Source organism: Eschscholzia californica, unplaced genomic scaffold (genome assembly GCF_041429995.1).
Source record: "Eschscholzia californica isolate CP2 unplaced genomic scaffold, dmEscCali1.0.p SCAF_3, whole genome shotgun sequence".
NCBI classification, from domain to species: Eukaryota; Viridiplantae; Streptophyta; class Magnoliopsida; order Ranunculales; family Papaveraceae; genus Eschscholzia; species Eschscholzia californica.
In genome coordinates, this window is record NW_028238420.1 from 46,959,781 (window position 1) to 46,978,114 (window position 18,334).

General features: G+C 36.8%; 3 protein-coding genes across 5 annotated transcripts; 2 read left to right on the forward strand and 1 right to left on the reverse strand.

The window, feature by feature from the left end:
• The first annotated feature begins 3,993 nt into the window (after positions 1-3,993).
• LOC147550958 (E3 ubiquitin-protein ligase UPL5-like) lies at positions 3,994-6,321 on the forward strand. Its single transcript, XM_086672075.1, has 2 exons — positions 3,994-5,508; positions 5,632-6,321. Coding segments are annotated over exons 1-2 (1,407 nt in total). The 5' UTR covers positions 3,994-4,103; the 3' UTR covers positions 5,634-6,321.
• Positions 6,322-10,371: 4,050 nt separating this feature from the next.
• Positions 10,372-14,279, forward strand: LOC147550959 (uncharacterized). Of its 3 annotated transcripts, none has more exons than XM_086668747.1 (4): positions 10,372-11,114; positions 12,461-12,547; positions 12,694-13,699; positions 13,796-14,279. In XM_086668747.1, exons 1-4 carry the CDS (start codon positions 10,767-10,769, stop codon positions 14,104-14,106), a joined length of 1,752 nt encoding a protein of 583 aa, XP_086524873.1. In that variant the 5' UTR covers positions 10,372-10,766; the 3' UTR covers positions 14,107-14,279. The 3 variants fall into 3 exon arrangements, with proteins under 3 accessions (XP_086524873.1, XP_086524875.1, XP_086524874.1); XM_086668749.1 differs by having other exon boundaries at positions 10,430-11,966; positions 12,054-12,547; XM_086668748.1 differs by having other exon boundaries at positions 10,442-11,114; positions 12,054-12,547.
• Positions 14,280-14,956: 677 nt separating this feature from the next.
• Positions 14,957-15,849, reverse strand: LOC147550960 (membrane protein PM19L-like). The gene is made up of 2 exons (XM_086668750.1): positions 15,607-15,849; positions 14,957-15,472 (listed from the first exon to the last, which is right to left on the reverse strand). Exons 1-2 carry the CDS (start codon positions 15,728-15,730, stop codon positions 15,057-15,059), a joined length of 540 nt encoding a protein of 179 aa, XP_086524876.1. The 5' UTR covers positions 15,731-15,849; the 3' UTR covers positions 14,957-15,056.
• Between the last annotated feature and the right edge of the window lie 2,485 nt (positions 15,850-18,334).

Below are 18,334 nucleotides of genomic sequence, written 5' to 3' on the forward strand. Positions count from 1 at the left end.
AGATTAAAACAGATAGTGACTGCAATCCTCCAATAACCACCCACTTGACAGGATACTATGTCCATATTAAGTGTTAAGTTTGTGGTCATCCAGCTCAAAATCAATTGACAATGATGGGAGAAAGTCTATACATTATATTTTTAGTTGCTAGTTACATTTTCTCTTGTGGGAGACCATTCTCACATTAAATTATAAGATATAAGAATTCATATCACAAAGTGAGAATTTCATAATATTGTAAATAATTTAATTATTAATTATCAAGGACAAAAGTACCAGCTTTCAATAGAAAGAAAAAAGAAAAGTGTTGATATCCATATGATATAAGAAATACAATTGTGGCACTACTAATACATATCCGTATAAGACATCAAAAGGTATATTTCTTCTATGTTACAAGTACAATAAACCAAGGTTGCCGGGTCACATTCACTTATTTGATCTCAACCACATGGAAAATATGTAATTAATAGCATTTCCTTTTTTCTTTTTCTCTCTTGAACAAAATATAACTCCACTTTAAAGGTACAATAGCATTTCATGAGAACAAAAATACATAAATGGTAGTTCAACAAAAAAAATACATAAATGGTACTAAAATGATAAAGGCTTAACTTATCCAGATTATCTCAAAAACGGTCAAAACATAAAAGGACGTTATCAATCACAAACGAGACATTTTTTTTTAGAATTCGACTACGATCTTTAGTCGTTACAAGGCGTTGATACATCATGAAGATGTGATAAGCACGATAACCGCCTAATTCAAACCACAAATATAAGAGGCCTAAAATCCGACAAATTGTTACATTATTTACCTAATTTATAGCCTAAATTACATGGGATAACTCTTGATGACAATCTGCTTACATCGAGACTCGATCTCACGATCTCGTGGACTTAAAAGGGGTGTACAACGTGTAGCACCAAAGGCTGGTGAACCACAAACCGGACATTACCCGAGTTAATTAAGTTAAAGACGTTATCAACCACAAGCCGGGAAAGTATCTCCATGCGCGTTATCTTACACATGACCTCAAAGTTACTTTCCTAGGTTTAAAATATGATAATTAACACGCAAGTTTGTCCGGAATTAATGAATCAATATATCGTAAACTAAGAACTATGGGAAAATAGACGAGGAAAACGTCCAAGAAAGCGAGACATGTACAAGAGAGACAGAGATGTTGAAAAAACTATAATGTGAAAAACTAGAAAATTCTGTATAATAGAATAACACAGTATATATATGAAAAGGCGATAATCCATTTTCAAGTCGTTCTGGGCAAAATGTAACTGTAATCATTTACTGTTTATCGTCTATAGATACATCTTACTCGCTATGTACAAATATCTTTGAGTATTTGTATAGATAGGTTGCGCAACGATTCCTTTCTTTATCAAAGAAACAAATTATTATATATAAAATAAAATCACTTGAAAAGAAATTACCCATTTTCAAGTTACTTTGTGCAACAAGTAATTATACTCATCTACCACTTAGGCATTTATCTTTTCTGTATAGATACATTTTAGTTTCTCTCTGTACATATATCTTTGGGTATCTTTTAAGATTGGTTGCCATGCATAACTTCTTTTCTTTTTAAGAGATCAATTAATTATACAAAAAACCCCTTGAAAAAACTAACACGAACGACATTGGCAGCGAAATCTCAAGACATATATAAGAGGGAGCTATCATATTTTTATATAATATAAGGATGTTATATAAATAACGTAACATAAGTAGCATAATAAAAAGGTCACTATCCATATTGTAATCTACTACTGATCCATATTCTTTAAGATGGTTAGGGTTGCATCACCATATGGAGGGTTTAAAAGTGTTTAAAGCCTATATCCCCTCCAAATTTTTCTTAAACTAATGTCCAAAACCTAACTCAATTCCCAGATAGAAACATACATACCAAACACATAAACCCAAAATCAAAATCTTTCCATCAATAATCAAACCATAAAAGCAGATTAGGAATTGATTAAGAGCCATGACAATTATGAAAAAACATATTGAAAATACTTAGCAATCGAATTGGATATGAGACCAAAAGTTATTTGAAGATTCCAAATTGAAAAAGAGCAATAGAGTTACCAGCAATTTGGTTTAAAAAAGAACTGCCCAATCGAAAATACTTCCCAAACAATTTGTGAAAGGTACTATTTTTTGGAATTAGCTTCCGACTTAAGCTTGGTAGGATATGATTTGGCGCCCATCAGGGTAGAGTATCTAATAGATGGGGAAATCATAAATGCGGTCAAAAGTTTAGGATCAGATTATGCTCCAATATATAAATTTAGAGTTAATTCCTATTTGGCCCGCTACTTTGTGACCAGATTCCTTTGTGACCCTTTATTTTTCGTAAATTTAAATTTGGCCCCCTTTTGTTAGTGGTGGCCAACGGGCCGTGTCGTGGCGGCACGGTCCGTTTGACAGTCGTGGCGTGTTAGACACGCCACAACCACGCCAGGCAAGGCTTTGAGCCGTGTCGTGCCTTGTCGTGCCTAGACTACAAGGTCTTGGCACAGAAACACCCAATGACAACGACCTACCCGTTGTCGTGCCGTTTCCGTGGCGGTCCCAGCCGTTTTCGTGTCGGGTTGTGGCTAATGGGCCAACTGTTGCCAAACGTAGCAAAAGAAAGTACTAAATAATTTTTAGTCAAACGTTGTGATCTTTGTTTAAACTTTAGAATCCATTTTTATTTTACTACTTAATAATTTTATTAACTATTAATTTTATCAATTAACAACTTTTTTCAACAAAATAACAGTAATATTAACTTAAGTACCCGTTTCTAACGGGTTAGCGTGCCGTGGCGGGTTAGGAACGCCACGGGTCGTGGCCTGTCGTGTTTCCGTTCCTAACGTGCCGTAGTTGACGGGTCTGGGAGCTTAAAACCCCAGACCCGCCACGACCCGCTTGACCCGTGACGGGTCGGCACGACACGACACGTGACGTTCCGTGCCGTGTCGTGTTGCCTTATAAACGGGTTGTGCCAGTCCGTTTCCGTGCCGACACGACCCGTTGGCCACCACTACCTTTTGTTAACACCGTCACTTAACTTTTATGGTTAATCTTTTTGCTTCCATATTTACCCTTCTTATAAGAATGATTATAAATTCAAAATTGACCCCCTTTCAAATTCGGGTCAATTTCTAAAAAATTATAGCTACTTTAGAAGAAACTAGGGGGCCAAATTGAATACATATAAAAAACACCTCATCTCTCCCTCTCTCTCCTCTATCTCATCGCCTCTCTTCTCCATATCATGTATCTCTCTACCTTATCATCTTCCCCGATGAAGGACGTCGGCCGACCAAATTTTCCAGCGACTTTCAAACCTTTTTTTTTATCTTTCCCTCGATTCTTTCTTTAATCTCCCTCTCTCTAACTGATCTCTCTCTCTCTCTAATTTCTCTCTCCCTCTCTAATTTCTCTCTTTCTCTCTCTAATTTCTCTCTCCCCCCTTCGCCAGAATTACAAAGAGATGAGAGAGAGAGAAATTAGTTAGAGAGATTAAAGAGATCAGAGATTAGTTTAGAGAGATGAAAGATAGGGAGAGAGAGGGGGAGATAAATTAGAGAGAAAGATAAAAAAAAATTTGAAGGTCGCTGCAAAATTTGGCTGACCGACGACCTTCATCGGAGAAGATGATGAGGTGGCGAGATACATGATGTGGAGGAAAGAGACGATGAGATGGAGGAGAGAGAGAGGGAGAGATGAAGTGTTTTTAATTTTTTTATATGTATTCTATTTGGCCCCCCTAGTTTCCTCTAAAGTAGCTATAATTTTTTTAGAAATGGACCCAAATTTAAAAGGGAGTCAATTTTGAATTTAGTCCAAAATAAAACTTCCACGTTTTTACAAAAACAAGTTGTTTTCTCGCCTTTATGTCTTTTTAGGCATAATAGTCTCATGTTACAAAAACCAATACCTAAAGAGTCCCATTTTGCTTTCCTACCCAAATTAATAGTCTAGCCGGATGGTAGAAGAAAGATTTTGCAAATCTAAGTTAGAATATAAAATTGATCATCTTCACCAGTTAGCTAGTGTTGTATTAATTTTCAGGTTTTGTATTTAGGAGATGATGAATTTAGTATACACAGGTTATGCTGAGGACCTTATGAGTAAGAAGTGCCATTACCAAGCAGGACAACTCCTGAGAAAGTTGAATTGTGCTATTTCATGTCTATTTAATGGCGGTGATGATGATTGTGAATCCAGAGGAAAATTGGTTTTAGAAGGTATTATGAACTACTTGAAGATGACACCAAGAAATCGAAAGAAACTTGAGCATATGGAAATATTTGAGTTTTATGGAATGCCTGTTTATTTGTTTGCTTTGTACAAATCTCCGGTTAAAAATAATAAAGAGATAGCGGAGGTATCAATTCGTTTATTACTTTATCCTAACATTCAATCTTTTCCTATACCCATTCAACATCGATTTGCTAGTACGATTTTAGAGTTCTATAAACGTTTTCGGAAAACAATAACAACGCCTTCGAAAGAAGAACGTTTATTGTACGATTCTTGTCGTCAAACTTTTAAATCCTTATTAGTATCAATTGGTCCTACTAACACTAGGAGATTTTTCTGCGACGGATTACCCCAACATTTTGTTAGTATGTTTAGCCCATTTATAAGGGAGGTCACAACACAATTGGTCATGAATATGAAATTGATCAGGGAGTCGTGTTTCTGCAAAGTCGCCTCTGGTTTAAAATCACGATTCGAGAGTGATATCAATGATTTTTCTATACTGACAGTCCATATGTGTACGAAAATAGAAGAACCTTTGAGAATGGGTGGTGGTGGTTTATCACTTGACTTGGTTAATCTGATGGCTTCTTCGGATGTGGGCATGGAACAATATGTTGAAGAGCTTAAACAATTTTATGTTGGTTTTAGTGACTTACTCAACAACATTGATGCTGGTCTAACTTATATGGATGATGGAGTTGAGTACACAAGATGTATTGAGCAATGTAAATTTAATCATGGGTGGTCTTATTATCTCTCAATTCTTAAGGAATTAGACAAGATTTCTAAGTTGTATCATCCTGCAGCAGAGAGTCTCTCTTCTTGCTTATATGCTCACCGAGATTCAATAAATAAACTTATTATGAATTCAAAGAGAGGCGATGATCAACAATGGCTTCTTAGACACAAGAATTTATCAAACAGTGAATCTCGAAGACATTTGATCACTATGACGTTACTTGATCAAGAGGTCGAGAGTGGTGACCATCTGCAGGTGATCATTGACAAGTCCAAGTTATTTGTTGATTCTCTTGAACATGTTGGGCTCGCTAATCCCATTTCATTGAGGAGTAGAATCAACCTTCAGTTCAAAAATGAGGTAGCAGCAGGTCCTCCTGACGTCTTCGAGCAGTGGCTCCTCTTGATATGCCAACATCTATTCTCTCCGCGTAATTCTCTGTTCGTATTAAGTCCACAAGACCCTCAGAGGCTCTATCCCAATGCATGTATATTCATGATTTTTTCAACCTTCTGAATTGTTTTGTCATGTTTTTGGCCATGTCATTCTACAACATTTTCTATAGGCTAATCTTTCTAAACAACTTGTTCCATATTTGTACTGTTTGCAGGAACAGTGGATTCTCAACAGCTTGAATATTACCGGTTTTGTGGTAGACTGATCGCTTTAGCATGGAAGCATGATGTGCGGATAGGCATTGGATTTGATCGCTTGTTTTTCTTGCAATTAGCCGGAAGATCTATAGTTACTTTGGAAGATATACGAGATGCGTATCCTCATATGTATAAAAGCTGCAAAGGCATTCTAGAGATGGATGATAAGTTGATTGATTCAGATAGTTTGGGGCTAACCTTCGTCAAATCAATTGCAGAGAAGGTAAAGCTATTCGTCCAAGGTGTTGACGATATTCTCACTCGGAGCTGCCGAAAGAAATTATTTGAGAGCATAGAGTTGGAAGATATTGATTATATGTTGCTGGGAAGAACAAAGGATGGAGATAGATGAACACTATGAAGTTGGTTATGATATTAGTAAGAGAATTCCTTTTTGAAGAGAATAATCAAAACCACCCCCAATCTCTAGGCTAAAGTCTTCTTCTTCTTCTCTTTGTCATTCACATGTAGACAACAACATAGGCGGTCGTTTCGATTTAATCCCTAATTAGTTTTCATCAAGTTCTTAGCTGTTTTGGTTCGAAATTCAAATGTATCCTACTGTGAGCCTTTTTCTATTCTCAGATTATCTGATGCATTCAATTTTACTTGTTAAATTTTTTTCTTTCAAGAGAAGAATAGCTCAATTGATAACTTTTTCGGAATCTGTATTTGACAGTCTATTATATACGATCATGAATCTAAAATTTTGTTACGTTTCCCTACATTATAAAAACTTGTCACTTTTCCGGCCGAACACAACATTCCTAATTATAGTTAGTTTATAAAAAAAAAAGATGATTTCTCATGAGATTGTTTGGTGTTTGGTGGAGGAATTGCAGTTTGTAGTGATTGGAGTATGAAAAATCTAACTAGGAAGTTACTGGACGGTCGAGAAGGCAAAAAGTTTAGGCTTGCAAAGTTGGATCGCTTATAGTTTCCCTTCCATCTGTTCAAACATTGTAGGGGAACTTTATATACACTCAACATTTTTGTACTTGCCACACTCACATTCGATTTGACTTGGTCAATCTTGTTTGACCAAGTCACATTCTACTCAAACCACTTCATTATTGGTCAAGCTTATTCATAAAACCTCTGAATGTCTCCATTATTTCTACCATTCCCAAAAGCTTGAAATTCTTCAATTAGTTCTTTTATCAATCGCATTCACTACTCACCACTTAAAGCTTTCCTGTCGCTCAAAACATCCTCTATCAAACAACCATTTTCTTCTAATGTTGTGTTTGATCTCAGGGAAATAATTCAATAGAAATGAAAGGTTTCCATGGAAAGTCTTCCATCGAATTTATTCCGTGGAAACAAGAGTTCTTTCGTTTGTTTGTCATTTATTATTTCGTGGAAACACAAAATCTGTTATTTGGTTGACAACTAACTTCTACGAACTTTTAACAAAAAAAAAAAAAACTTCTACGAATATAATACTCCATTAAGAGCTTTTATAGACTCTTTATGTTGTCAAAATGACATTTTTGCCCTGATGTTGCTAAATTTCTTTTTCACCCTTATGTTGTTCAAATTACATTTTTACCCTTATGTTGACAAAATTATATTTTTACTTTTATGTTGTCAAAATTATTTACACTTGTGTCACTTTGCTAATTTAAGAGTAAGAATGTCAAGCTGTTAATAAAACAAAATAAAAATGTAACTTTGACAACGTATGGATCAAAAAGAGATTTTACTAATATAAAAGGATAAAAATGTCATTTTAATATAAAAGTGCAGACAAAATATTTTTACAAGATAAAAGTAAGAATGTCATTCATACCACATAAGGGCAAAATTGTCATTTTGGTATAATACGAGGGTAAGAATGTCATTTTAACAACATAAAGGAAGGTGTCAATTTGATATTATAAAAGGGCAAAATGTAACTTTGACTACATAAAGTCAAAATGTTGTTTTGACAACTTTATAACATGCCATTTAGTAAGAGGGTCAAGAATGTCATGTGCCAAATGTATAAGTAAAAGTTTGTTTTGTTAAATGTTTGGGTAAAAATGTCATTTTGATATATATGGTGATAAATATTAGGTTTTAGGTACCCGAATATATTAAAATATTTTTGATTTTTCACGGAAGCTAATTCCGAGGGGGGAGCAAGGAATTAAAAATGGGCTATTTCATGGAAATAGATTCTCTAGGGAATTAAAGCTATGAAATTATACTTCGTATCGAACGGCGAAAATATCTATTTCCACGGAAATTCTTTTATTTAAGTTTTTTATTGGTGTTTTAATGGTGAAAATCATGTAAAAGAGAAATCTATGAATTTTCGTATTAAGTTTTCTTTTCAATGAAAGTGGTGTTATTCTTGGAAAGCAAAAACTTCATAAAGGTAACCTATCGGATGTACCAACCCGACATATTGCATTATAGGCCGACAAGAAGCTACAATTAGTAATAAAACATATCAGTTTTATCTTACTGCCATAGGAAAACTTATCAAAATTCTTACCAAATGTTGCTTTTAGTTATCTGTCGGTAGTACTGTACCGATGCCTTATATTATACTCCTACATAATTTCATCTTTCTGTCAGTTTAAGTATATCAACAGTTTCATCTTACTAACAAAAATTTTAAAATTCACTTCAAATGTTTTTCTCTGTTATCTGTCGGTATGACTGTACCGATGCCTTATGTTACACATTAGTTTCATATTTTTGATTGTTTGAGTATAGAATCGGTTTCATGTTACCGATAGAAACTGATCAAAGCATTTGACTGACATGTGTTTGTATAGGAAAAGTTAGTGCGAGGATATAAATTGATTTAAGCGGGAGTGTATCAGGTAAAGCTGGAAGCGTAGATAGCATTTCCTAGTTGTAGTTTTTTTTCGGTGACTAATTTCCTAGTTGTACAAATCTATTTATTGGACCCAACAAAAAGCAAGTATTTTCTCCCCTGCTGACGCAATTCCAGTGCAAACTCTCTAAATGGCACACAAATCTTCTATATCAAGTTTGCCGCTCGATTGTCATTTCCACAATCGCGACGGTCGTTTCCCGAGCCAAATGCAGTGCTTTACCCTTCCTAAAAGTATTAGCAATATCATTGAGACCTTACAAAGGTCTTTCGGGTGGAGAAAATCCAAAACCATTCACACAATCGACTGGTCTTTTATCTGCCTCCCTCGCAAATGTGGGGGGCTAAGTTTTTGCCTCCCCAACCTGGATAACCAAGCCTTCCTAGAAAAATTAGCGTGGAATCCCATAAATAACCATCAAGCTCTCTGGGTCAAAATCCTTAAACGCAAATACTACCCAAACCACACACCCCCCCTCCCCCGCTCACCACTTCTGGCTTTGGAAATCCCTCCACAAACATTACACTCAAATCTCTGGACTGATCTTTTGGGATATCAATCATGGTACCAATATTAACATTTGACAGGATTTCTAGATACCCGACCACCCCCACCCATACAAAATCCTCGTAACGTGGATATTAGTCAGGTAGCCCAACTCATCAACCAGAATACTTGGATTGTTAACCTCATTAATCATTGTTTTAATTCTGATATTGCTAATGCGATTATGAGTATTAATCTGCAGGTTCACAAAGAAGATGAAGCAAAATGGCCCTTAGCAAAATCAGGCAACTACACCATCAGCTCAATGTATTATTATTTAAGAACCTCAGGTAACCAAATTAATACTGAAAGAATATACTGGAATTTCATATGACATATCAATACGACGCCGAGGATCAAACTATTTCTATGAAAATGTTGTACGAATAGTTTAACCGTTCGGGGTAAAATTGGTAAATTTATAGGAAATACTTACAATTGTCCCTACTGTGCTTATACGGAATCACACTTACATGCTCTACTTCATTGTCTTTTTTTAAAAAAAAAACTATTTGGTTTTACTTTAATGTCAAAACAGATGAAATTCAGATGTCAAAGAATGGATTCTTACATGGAAAGACTTAGACGAAGAAATATCAAACATCTTCGCTAAAATCATATGGTTCCTCTGGAAAGCGAGATGCGAGAAATGCTTCTCTAACCAGCCACCAACTCAGATGAGCATAATCACAAGAATCAAAACCACACCCACAAAAATTATGAAAGCAATAACAAAAACCAGGAAAAAGGAAAAGCAAACTCCCCAATGGAACCCTCCCAATGCACCCTTCGTTAAAATTAATGTTGATGCTTCTTTCACTATTTTTCAGAACCCGCAGGTATAGCCTTATAGGCTGCATTATACGTGACCATAAAGCGAAGTTCATCAAAGCATTATCAGATACAATCCGAGGTCAAAACACAGAGAAATGTGATACCATAACGATACTCAAAGCTGTGCAATGGGCTAAAGAACTAAACCTCAGGCATATTCACATTGAAAGCGACAGCATGAACGTGATCAACCGCTCCTCCACAGCACGCACCAAGTTCAACGGAGCTCCAAAAAGCATTCTACGGAATTATATTCTCTTCTACGCCAAGAGAAAGCAACAAACAGGCCGATGTCATAACTAAATGGAGCAGAAAGAACAACTGTAGACGCATTTGGAATGAGACTCTAGATGTTCAGAGCATTGTATAACTCTGGTTTTATTTTAACAAAAAAAAAATTCCTAGTTGTTGAAAAATGGGTTGAGAAATTTTATATGCAGAAAACATTTTAACATTTTTGTTATATGCACACACACATATCCCTCAACTTGAAATTAAAAAAAAAAAAGCCCTAAATATGTGTGTGTATGTAAATTCCCCAAATGGGGGTTACAACGGCTTGGGCTCTAATTCAGTGCCCAAAATTGCTCACGGTGTGTAAGTTGGCTCCAAAGAGGGCAATCCATCCATACAAACGCGAAAACCCTCTCAAGTCCCGAAATTAGGGTTTCAGTTGACTCCATTGTCGTCGTCTGTAGTTACTCCTCTTCCTATGTTTCTTTTTGTAGGATTTGAGATGCAAAGACAGAAAATTTCATGTTTTTTACCCGGTACAGAGCTAGAAATTTGATCGATTTTGTTAGGAAGGTATTATTAGGTATAAGAAACCTATGAAAAGGTTCAATTTTTTTCATTAGTAAACCTAGTTTTTTTCACTTAAAATGATGAATTCGGACTCTGGAATTCTCGTAATTAGCTCTGATGAAGATGGCAACAATTGGGATGAACCAAGCCAAGATCAAATTGATTGGCTATCGGAATTGCTTGATACTGCTGAAAGCACAAAAGAGGATTCAGACGATGTTGTATTTGTCGCTGAGATTTCAAGGAATTCGACGACACAGAAGAAAAGTAGTAAGATTTCTGATTTGACAAAGTCTGCTATAGTTAGGGATGATTCTGATGATGATTGCTTGATCTTGGATAAGGATCCAGATTCTCAAGTATCAGTTGTGGATAATAATCAGAATGGATCTGATGAGTTGCTAATTGTTGGTGAAAAAGGGCAGGTTTGTTTTCTTAAACTTAATTTACTCATTTAAGCATTTTCCCCCCTTTTGATAACACTAATTACGCATGTTCACTAAATAATCCATTGAAAGTTTTAATCTTGAGTAGTTCGATTTTGCTGATCGTGTTAATAATGATTCAAAGTGGGAACGAGTTGATCTTAATTTTTGAGGCTCAATGTGCATGAAAGCTTCATTTACTCAAACACTTCTACAATGAATTTGGAGATTAAGGCATTATAAGCCATAATACTTAGAACTTGGTGTGGAAGGATTTAACCCTCATGTGGTGCTGGATAAGTCGTAATGTAACAAGACGTATGAATGTGATGAGAAGGAAGAGGTGCTGGAAGAAAGAGAGAGCGAGCGAATAAGTTTTATGACATTTCATAGTATGTCACCTTAATATCGATAAAAAGCTTGCATGATGCAAACTGATATCTAGGAGCTTAACACACATTTGGGATGATGGCATGTGGTTTTTGGCTAAACAAGTTCGAGTCTCGAAATATTAGTCTGCTCAGGGCCTAGGAGAGCGTTTTGGGAATCTATGTTTAGTTCACTAATTCAGTTAAAGTATTCTAGATGGGTATATCTTCAATAAGAAGAAAAAGAAAGACGGCCAGATTTCAGACAGCTTGTCTGAGATAACTCTCATGTGGACCACTTCGAGAGAAGCACATTCTCTTTCGACTCCGTGTGGAATAATATTTTGCTCTCAGGCAAATAATGTAAATCTAAAATTCTGAATTTTCTGAAGTACAGAATCTGTGTTTAGTGTCATACATATGCAGATGTACTGAATGTAACATATTGCCTGTCAATTTGCTTGGATGCGGATCGTACGAAACAGTAAATACTTCATTGCTTTGTGCTTCAGATGAGGATCATCATTTCTTTTGGCTCATCCAGGTCCCAAATTTTCTGTTTCTATGGCAGGCCTCTTTATGCGAGAGATTGATCAAGGATTATTGAAGCTTGTCATTTTTGTAAAAATAAGCTTTCTTTCTCCATCATTTTGGGATTATTTTATCTATGTTTTATATATTCATACACATAATTGATTTGTTTTCTTTCTCGGTCTGATAGCTACCCTGTCGATAATAAGATCACAGTGTGGTATACTTGAATTAACTACACTTCAATCTGTTGCTTTCTAAATCATGCTTGTAAGAATTTCATTGCACATATTGTTAACATAATTTGGCCAAGATTGATCATTTGCATAGCACAAAATCAATGTGGGGACAGTGCTGAAATTATTTATTTAATTGTCGATTTAATTTTTGTAATATTCTTCAAGTGATTCTGAATTTCTGATAGTTGGCTAATCTATGTTTCCGCAGCTAGCATGCCGAGATTATCCTCACTCTAGACATCTCTGCGCTATATTTCCTTTCAGCAGCTCACCGCATGAAAAATATTGTGGGCAGGTCTCTCTCTCTCTCTCTCTCTCTCTCTCTCTCTCTCTCTCTCTCTCTCTCTCTCTCTCTCTCTCTCTCTCTCTCTCTCTCGTTACATTTTGTTAAGACCTGCTCGTTACTATTTGTATTTTGATCGTTAAATTTGGTAAATGCAGTGTCACTGCTATGTTTGCGACACTCGTGCTCCATGTGCCTTCTGGGGCAGTGGTATCTCCAAAGCTGACCATTGTCATTCAACTGATAAGGATGAAACATGGAAAATGCAGAGGAAATGTTTCAAACAGAACATGGCACTACCTCCAGCAAGTAAAATTCCACAACCACTATTGCGGAAGCATTTTGAGGCTACTATCTCAACTGTACAAACTATGCATAAGTCAGGGCCAACAGTACCTCTCTCTCAACCTCTGGGCCATGGGACTCTACCAGTACGCCCCGTCTCATTGAGCACAGTTCATACTGGGTCTTCAATCGCCAAAGACTATGGGGTCCCCAATATCATAAGTCGAAGACCTTGCCAGGTTTCAGTCAGCAGCAACAGGCCCCCCCATCACATTAACAGAATGCAGACTACGCCTGCTCGGACAGGTAACAATAATACTGTGAGAAGAGAACCGGTGAGATTGGGCCCTCATTTTGCTCCTCCCGAAAGTAATTTTAAGAGAAATGGTGGTTCTTCACCGAATAACAGATATAGTTACTATAATTCAGCTCACAGCCATGAACGCATGCACAAGTTACAGGCAGGAAGAACTTACACGACACCTAATCATCGTGATTATGGAATACACAGTCAAAGAGATCAAGCTTTCCATCAAGATCCACAGGCACAACCTCCAAAAACTTATACGGCACCTAATCGTCATGATCATGGAATTCACAGTCAAAGAGATCAAGCTTTCCATCAAGATCCTCACTCACAACCTCCAGGAACTTACGCGGCACCTAATCGTCATGATCATGGAATTCACAGTCAAAGAGATCAAGCTTTCCATCAAGATCCATACTCACAACCTCCAGGAACTTACATGACACCCAATAATCATATTTATGGAATTCACGCTCAAAGAGACCAGACTTGGGTTCAAGATGCTATTGATTCTGAAACTGGAGCTCATCGTGGTTACTCTTATCAGCCAAATCAGTCTACCATTTTTTCAGGTCAGACATCTTATCATCAACCTCAAGGATATAATTCAGTACCATTTGACCACAACAATATGCATTGAGATCATTGTGCTATTCCTGATGTTACAGAACAAATCTTGCATCTTGACTACGGTTGGTTAGGCGATATAGCAAATGAGGACTCTTTGCCAAGATCAGGAGCATCCCAAACTCCAGGTTTGCTTCCACCTTCAAACCCATTACCTGTTACAGGAACAACTTATCAGTCTCATCAGAGCTCGAACCATATTGAATCAGACTTGGATCACTTGATTGATTCTTTGTCCAATCAGATCACTCCTGATTCTGCAGTTAATTCAGTTCCATCTCAGTTGGATTTTGTCTCGGCTCCTGACATGGATGATGAAGGTCTTTCTATGTTTGATTTTGAAAACTGTTAGCTGGCTTGTTTTTTTCTTTTGTTGATTCGTAACATATGAATCAGTTAGTCAACCTTTTTCTTTATCGGAGCTCTCTTTATCGACAGCCAAGTTTCACATATACAAGGGCGTATATATATTTATATGTAGTCACTTATTTTGAGTGTAAATAAATGTGTAGATGTTTATTCAAATTTCAAACTATATCCCTTTCCACATTGTTTGCATCCGGCTGCGCAGAGATCTGAGTTGAGGTCTGAATTGACACAAGTGCCAAGAGATCTGAGTTGAGGTCTGAATTGACACAAGTGCCAAGATAGTCGTGTCCTGCCCAACAAAAAAAAAATCTGAGACTGCTGTCCCACCCGAATTCCAGAGATCTGAGTTGAGGTCTGAAGTGACACAAGAACCCAAGGGGCATGCAAAACTCGGAGAGCGTCGATTTCAAATTGAGATATTCATTCATAAGTGACGAAAAATAAAGATCATCAATTCTTTCGTATCTAATATAAAATTTTAAACTCGTGTAATATGATAGTTTTTGTAACGAAATAATTAATTATTTTAAATTACATATAATTATAGATATCTCGATAGTTTTTGTAACGAAATAGTTAATTATTTTAAATTACATATAATTATAGATATCTCAACAAGACACTCTAGAAGTGCTTATTGGATGTTATAATCATAATGTACTATTCCAGCCTTGTCTCCAAGATTATACCCCTCCTAATTAACACTCCCGTCCCTCCTAATTAAGACTCCCATCTCTCAAATACGAGTCAATATTCCAATCTCTCATAACACTTGAGTTTAGGCTGAATCCATTGAGACAGAAAGACACTCGATCTACTAATGGAAAAGAACATTCATAAACACTACTTTATTACTTATAATATTATCATAAACAAACTCAGCATAATTTACACTAAGCCACCACCAAACATGAAATAATTTACAAGTTATAATTAAACCCTAGAACCAACATCAACACCACCACCACCACCTTTATGGCCCTGCTCAGACCGGGTAGCACCACCATAATCAGTGTCCCTATACCCAGGACCATATTTACTACTAAAAACACCAGCATGAATAAGTAACACATATAGTAACTGAGTGACTGTTAAAATTATCATGAGTGCTTCAAGAACTCTAAGTCTCCAACCTCTGTGACCACCTATACCTATCTGCTTACAAGCTAACCCACCAGCTAAAGCAGTAACTGCCCATGCAACAATTGATGAAGAACCAGCTGCTGCTAAACTATCATTTCTCCATGCTCTCATATGACTACCACCTGCTAATTTTGATGCTACTCCTATTACTCCTGCCATTATTGAGAATATTAAGAAGAACATTGTTGCTCCATTCCCTCCAAACCCTAGTAGTTAATTTTCACAAAACCCAAAAACAAAAAATCAAATTAGATTAGATTACTCCAAATTAAAATGACCCACCCATGAAGGCAAAATCCCACCTAGCTACTCACACATGCATGTTAATATATAAACTTACCAGGGTAGTTAGTGATGCCATTGATGAGCTTGTTGAGACTCCAACTAGCAAAACCCAAGACACAAATATACAGTATCAAGTTTAGAAACAACAATGGAGCTGCTATATTCTTTCCCACAGCCATCTTTGCCTCTCTCTGAAAATACCACTAGCTAGTTTTTCTCAACTTCCTCCTCTTCTTCTTTTTAAGTAGATAGAATAGAATAGAATAGAATATTTGGAAGATTAGTCTAGATTGATCTCATTTATTGAAAGATGGACAAATTTTGAATAGTGACAAAGAGGAGGAGATAATTTTGAACGTGTCAGTTTTTTTTTTTTTTTGTTGAACTATTTGAACGTGTCAGTTGGTACTAGCTCTTTAGTGTGAAGTTGAAGATGATTAGCTTCACACGTGTCTTTCTTATTTCCACACGTGTCTCTTCTTTTATTACTCTCAAGGTACTGAAAGTGTCTGAAATCTTATGGGCGCCATATTTGACAGGCGCCCATAGAACTTGATAAGTCTGTAAAGGAAAATTGGGAGCATCTACACTACAGGTGTTCTTTTTTTTCTGCTCGGCTCCTGCGGACTGGTCAAGTTTCAAGACATTGGAACTACTAGGTCTAATCTGTGATGTTTTTTAACATCCCACACTGAGGTGCGGTTTGTTTTTTAAAATTTTCAGACTTGAAATCTGAATTGGAACCCAATTCAGATTCAGATGTTTGTTTTTATTTTTAAGTAAATCTGAAATTTTATCTGAATTTATGACATCTCTGAATTGGCTGAATAGAGGTCAATACATTTCAGACTTCAAAACAAGTCTGAAATGTGAGTCCAAGATCTGAAAATTCGACAAAGACGTATTTGCCCTTGCTAAATTTTAAAATACCTAGTTATAACTAGTTAGACTACTACCACCACCACGAGTCAGACCACCACCACAACAGAGAAACAAACCAAACTACCACCACCACCATAAACCACCACCAAAGTCAGACCACCGCCGCCATGAGTCAGACCACCACCGCAACAGAGAAACAGGCCAAACTACCACTACCACCCCCACCACCGCCACCATAAACCACCAACAAAGTCAGACCACCACCATAAACCACAAACCACTACCACAACAGATAAACAGGTCAAACTACCACTACCACCACCACCACCATCGCAACACCGACACCACCACGCACCACAACCACCACATACTACGACCAGAACAACAAATAACACCACCTTTCATCTGCCTTTCATTCCGCCCCTCATTATTCTTCTTCTCTATAGCTTTATTAATGGCTTCTTCCAAAACCTTAACTGATTTCTTTACCCCTTGCAAGGGTTTGAAAGTTTATGAAACCCTAGCTTCTTTATCATCCGGCGAAAGGGTTAGAGAGAGAGAGAAATCCGGCGAGAGGGTTAGAGGGAGAGAGAAATCCGGCGAGAGGGTTAGAGGGAGAGAGAAATCCGGCGAGAGGGTTAAAGGGAGAGAAATCCGACGATAGGGTTAGAGAGAGAGAAATCTGGTGAGAGGCTTTAGGTTACTGACATGAGAGGCTTTCGTTTGAAAGAAGAAAGAGATAGAAACCCTAGTTATTAGGTTTTTACCTTTTTATTAATCAATATATTAATCAGGGGTAATAAAGTCAAATTCTCAATTCAGACTTAATAACTCAGATTTAAAAAACAAACATCTAATTGGGACCAATTCATATTCAGCAAATTCAGATTCAGACAAAAAAAAAACAAACAACACCTGAGAGAAGTTTAAGTGTCCTTAGACTGCTTAATCAATCTCCAAACGGTCTCAACCAAAACTTCACCAAGTAATTGATGCCTCCACCTCTTACTCCAATAGGTTATTAGCTATAGGCAGCCACATAATTAATAGATAGGCAATACTAAAGGCACCACATGGCGCCACACCACTTATAACACCTTCCTATTCGGAGTGACAATAGAAGATATTCGGAAAAAATTTGAAAAATTCAGATTTTAGGAGTGACACTGGATACACAAAATCTGATGAAGGAAAAAGAGTACAATAGAAGATATTCAGAGTGACGCTGGATACAGAAAATACTGCCTCGTTAAAACCTTGTCACAAAAATCCATTGGGACAAAAATTGGACGAAGGAAAAAGAGTACAGAGCGTAGATATCCAGTCTAATGATGCAGAAATCTCCATTAGATAATAGTCCCTCCCTGACGAAAATCAGATAGACTGATGTACTCTTACATCGTCATATTATTCACACATCGCATACTGATGCCTTCTACTAGTTTTTTTAACATTGTAGTAGGCAAACACTTGGTGAACAAGTCAGCATAATTCTCACATGATTGATTCTTCTGGATATCAATCTCATTATTCTTCTGGAGATGGTTTGAGTAAAACAACTTCGGGGAGAGATGCTTAGTTTTGTCGCCCTTGATGTCCTTCTTTGATCTGAGGGATGCATGCAGAATTATCTTCGTGTAATTGTGGGAGAATTTGTGATGGAGACAAGACCACTTGAGCTTCTAATGTGTTCAATAAAGGTTCTGAGTCATACACATTCTCTTGTAGCTTTATAAAGAGCAATAATTTCTGCATAGTTAGATGAGGTTGCCGACATAGTTTGTTTATTAGATTGCTATGACAAAGGTGTACTTCCGCTTGCGAATACATAGCCTGTCTGTGAAATTCCTTTGTGTGGATCAGAAATATAACCCGCATACGTGTATCCTTTCACTTGAGAA